Source organism: Poecilia reticulata, linkage group LG21 (genome assembly GCF_000633615.1).
Source record: "Poecilia reticulata strain Guanapo linkage group LG21, Guppy_female_1.0+MT, whole genome shotgun sequence".
NCBI classification, from domain to species: domain Eukaryota; kingdom Metazoa; phylum Chordata; class Actinopteri; order Cyprinodontiformes; family Poeciliidae; genus Poecilia; species Poecilia reticulata.
Genome location: NC_024351.1, coordinates 5026069 through 5030839, shown reverse-complemented (window position 1 = coordinate 5030839; position 4771 = coordinate 5026069). Strand labels below are relative to the sequence as shown.

The 4771-nt window shown below is 40.3% G+C and overlaps 1 protein-coding gene across 1 annotated transcript in view; it reads left to right on the top strand.

Moving 5' to 3' along the window:
* ift172 (intraflagellar transport 172) overlaps positions 1-4771 on the top strand; it is a 40629-nt gene that overhangs the window by 9892 nt on the left and 25966 nt on the right. Inside the window, exons 16-19 of the mRNA XM_008397204.2 lie at positions 248-415; positions 1862-1998; positions 3644-3751; positions 4498-4582. Of these exons, the coding sequence (XP_008395426.1) occupies positions 248-415; positions 1862-1998; positions 3644-3751; positions 4498-4582 (498 nt within the window). The remainder of the gene's footprint in view (positions 1-247; positions 416-1861; positions 1999-3643; positions 3752-4497; positions 4583-4771) is intronic.

Sequence of the window (4771 nt, the reverse complement as noted above, 5' to 3'; positions counted from 1 at the left end):
TCCTAAGGCCACCAAAACGGATCAACACCTCGGCTGCGCCTAGAAATTCTGTCCATAAAAGTAATGAACAGAATCGGTGACAAAGACATTTCCAAATATAACATTTTCCATGACCTTGAAAGTGCTTGATTTTTATAGTGGGACAGTGTACACTATACACTGTCCCAGTGTATAGATTCATCAGTAAGGGATGAATCCTCTGACTGAGGATGAATCTTGTCCTTTTCGTCTTCTCGTTCTTCCTCAGCTCAACCTGTACGACATCGAGTCCCGGGTGAAAACCACGCTGCTCACGTTCTGCTCGTACGTCCAGTGGGTGCCCGGCAGCGACGTGGTGGTCTCCCAGAACCGGGGCAACCTCTGCATCTGGTACAGCATCGACAGCCCAGAGAGCATCACCATGTTCCCCATCAGGGTGGGTGCACGCAAACTTTATTATTTATGAGCTTTTACCTTCCTGGACGATGTTTTGAGATGCTAGTTCACGTTTTTCCTCGTGATTCCACCTGTTTTCAGGAGGCGCAAAAGTTCAGCCCACGAATAATTTAGTTAAATCTGACTAAATATTTAGTGTGTATATCATTTAAAGCATTTTTTCATTAAGAATTACCCAAATATTTATTTCTGTACTCAACGTCACTCTTTATGTTCGGCTGTAATCCTTTAACGTGCTGGCATTTCTTTATTTTGTAGGTTCTTGTGAAGTGATGTCAGACTCTCGCACGCCTGCGGTTTTTGTTGCAGTTTCATGTTTTATATTGAAAACAATTTTTCTTTTGTCTGATTTTGTTATTTATATGAATTATTTTCATTTTAGTCTCTAAAATGACAGCATTTCCACATAACTTTACATTTTGGTCCACCTGATGATGTAAGTTTTAAATAGTAAATGTTTTGATCAGTTTCTTGAATATTTCTGTTTTTACTCTTACTTGCGTACATTTTTTGGTGCTCCACCCTCATCTGACTAAGTCGTATTAGCAGGCCTGTCAAATTGTCCCAGAAGTTATTGCAATAAATGATAATACAGTTTTTTTWAAAAAAACATTTTCAAGAAATTTAATGGTGATGGCAAGAACATATTCTCAAATATCAATAAACTTTAATGGGAAGACATTTTAAATATCCAAAATAAATAAACAAAACAACAGAAACAATAAATAAAATGAATTATGAGTCTCTGTAAACAATATTCTATTCAAAAAAGGAGCTAATTGAGACCAAAGCACCAGATTGACAAATTTTATCATCCAGTTTTCGGTAGAAAGAGAAAAAACAATAAATCATGCAAATGGAAATTACTGAGCTGGTTTAAATTTATCGTGCGATTAATTGATTTATTGTGACAGTGGCGCAGTTGGTAGAGCTGTTGCCTTGCAGCAAGAAGGTTCTGGGTTCGATTCCCGGCCCCGGTCTTTCTGCATGGAGTCTCCATGTTCTCCCTGTGCATGGTGGGTTTTCTCCAGGTACTCTGGTTTCCTCCCACAGTCCAAAAACATGACTGTCAGGTTAATTGGCCTCTCCAAATTGCCCCTAGGTGTGAGTGTGTGTGCATGGTTGTGTGTCTCTGTGTTGCCCTGCGACAGACTGGCGACCTGTCCAGGTGACCCCGCCCCTTGCCTGGTACCCTAGCTGGAGAGGCAGCAACACCTCCCAACCCCACTGAGGGAYAAGGGTGTAAGAAAATGGATGGATGGATGTGACAGGCCTTCGTATCAGTACCAGCATTTTGTCAATCCGCCAAATATCCAGATGAACATGTTTGCATTTAAAATGTCTTCAGTTGAGACCAAAGTGGAACTGAAATCAAACTTCTTGCTTTTGTGTCACAGACTGAATAAAGTTGATCTGTTTTTTCCAGGGAGACATCGTGGATCTGATGCGAGCCGACGGAAAGACGGAAGTCATAGTGACGGAGGGCGTCAACATGGTGGGGTACTCTTTGGACGAAGGCCTTATTGAGTTCGGTACCGCCACCGACGACGGAGATTACGACAGGTAGGTCCGGTCCTGGCTTCCTGGAAGAACAAAAGAAGAAGATGTCTCTAATGATGAGTGTGGCGCGGCGTAAACACCCATCCGTCCCTCGGTGTGAATCACTGCGGCGCAGCAGGGCGACCAGAAGAACCCAGATGTCCTTTTATCCCTCCGCTTCCTCCTGCTCCTCTTGTTTTTCTGCAGCCCTCTCAGGCCAGCTGGGAGACGAAATGTGTCTCCTCAGCACGTCGTGACTTGGACACCTCCGAAGGCTCCTCATCGAGCGGAGGAAATAATTAACTGACCTCTTATTTCAAAGAAGGAGCAGCTGAATTTTTTACAATAACTCTCTTGGGTTTCATTAAAATCACCTTTTATGCTTCCTTGAACAGGTTAGAATAAGTCTACGGATTATGCAAAACATGTTCATTACATTATTTTGCAGATTTTAGTCTCAGTTCTGCCTATTTTTAGCTGTTTTTGGCTCCTGTCACTTTAAATCCAAATAAGCTGCTGCTGGCCACATCCCCCAACTCAAAGTTTACACTCGCACGTGAAAATGGCTGCAAACAGACATTATACCACAGTACATCTTTGAAAAGCATTAGTAGAGCCTCCTGCAAAACCAAAAGTAATGCAGCAAGTGGTTTCTATGTTGCTGGGTAACTGGGGTAACTATGAGGGATAGTTCCTGCTGATTTGTCACGTTGCATTCAGGAGATTTTTGAAACTCATTTTCCAGACGCCAAAAATCTTTGACCTAAAAATGACTGGTTGCATTTTTTTTTAACCACTTGTGCTGTTTTTAGTAGCAGTTAAGAACCAAATGGAAGTACAGAAGCATACAAATGTGAATTTTGTATAAAAGATCCCCTTTAAAAATGACTTTTATTAGCTTTACCTCAACSACYCYCATCTCTTACCATCTGACATTCACAGTTTCTTACAGAAATGKTCAAACGTCTTGCACTTTTTTAGAAAGTGGCTTTCGSTTCAGCCCTCCCTGCTGTGAGGTTTAMAACTGAGTAYCAGGGCCAAACTAYGATCATTTTTGTTTAATTAAGAGAATATAGTCATAATATCAGCAGAATAAAGTGGCAATTTTACCAGAAGAAGGTCTTAAAACTACAAGAAAAAAATTGTTTTAACKAGAAAAAAGCTTGGATAATTATCTTATAAAATTACTACTTCATTCTCTTAATATTTTAGTCTCATTTATTTTTGATTTACTACATATTACTATTACTGTATCCTTGTAACATTATGACTTTATTTTTTGTAAAAAAAAAAAAAAAATCTTAACCTGATCCTTTTATCACACGAATGTCAAACAAGATGGCGGCCTGACGTCACTCTGAACTAGAAGCAGTGGATTGATGAAAAATATCCAGATTTTCTAAAAACCAAAAGTTGATAAAAACTGATTAATCTCCAGCCCATTGATCAATCCGATTAATCGCTTCAGTCCTAATTCTATTCCTACAGGTGAATTATTTCAGCTTCACCGGGATTTGTTTACAAATTGCAGTGCAAGAAGCGAGTAGAGCTGAAAACCCGTCTGCAGCAGCAGCTCAGTGTTTGATGCTGGGGATGAAAGACTCGGGGCGTTCCTAATTGACTGTTTGTCGAGTTTCAGGTCGTATGTCGTTGTTCTGCTTGTTTCCAGAGCAACAGCGTTTCTGGAGACTCTGGAGATGTCACCAGAGACKGAGGCCATGTGGAAGACACTCAGCAAGTTGGCGTTGGAGGCGCGTCAGCTGCACATCGCAGAAAGGTCAGCAGGTCAACAGAAATGCACAAACCCGCGTTTTTAAACCGCTTTCTTTTTCTTTAACAACTTCTGGAGAAAATATTATGAGAGAACTGGATTCTCCCCCCATAACAAAGACATATTTTGTTTATAAGAATGCATAATTAGATTCCCCGAAATGTCCGGATATACAAAATTAAACACAAGCACACAGCAGACGGTGCCTCCAATTCATTTATCATCAGACAGGTTTTAATTCTCCCTCATCCTCTCCTTCTCGCTCTCTCCATCTTTATTTCTCTCTGTTGTAAAAAAAATACTCCTCAAATCTGAATTCTCTGTCATTAATAATGCATATGCTGTTCGTTAGGGTCTGGCTCCATTTGCATAAATCCCAAAATCTGAGAACGGAACCTTTTTTTTTCTTTTTACTCTGGAGTGGATGCCCTTAATGAGGGAAACTGATGTTAATGAGGAAGAGTCAGTAAGAAGGAGCTTTTTTTTTAAACTTCTCTTTATGACTTCTTCATTAATCTGATGCAACTGTTCAGACAGAGTTGGTAATAAAGTAGCCGAATGCTATAAGGGGTTTCTGTTTCTCAGACTTGCAGTGCATGTGAAGGCTCATTAGACTGATTCTCTTATTTATCTCAGTTCATTAAATTTGCAGGTTTCCAGGCCTTCGATCAGACTTTACTGTTGTTTCATCGCTCCTCTTATCTCTCTTGATCGTTCTCTTCTTCTCTGCTTTTTAAATTCTCATTCTGCAGATGTTTTGCTGCTCTGGGTGACGTCTCGACTGTCCGGTTCCTCCGCCACACCAATCAGATCGCAAACAAAGTTTCACAGGAAACGGTTKGTTTTAAACCGCCTGACTGCCCTCAAGCTAATGATTTAAGCTAAGCATTTTAGCTTATTTTGATATAAATGCTAATRTTAGCATAAGTCAATAATCAACTGACAGCATTTTTGCTAAATTTAGTTTATACACTGTTGTTTGCCTACTAAATGGAGTAAGTCAATGACACGCTACTGACAGAATTG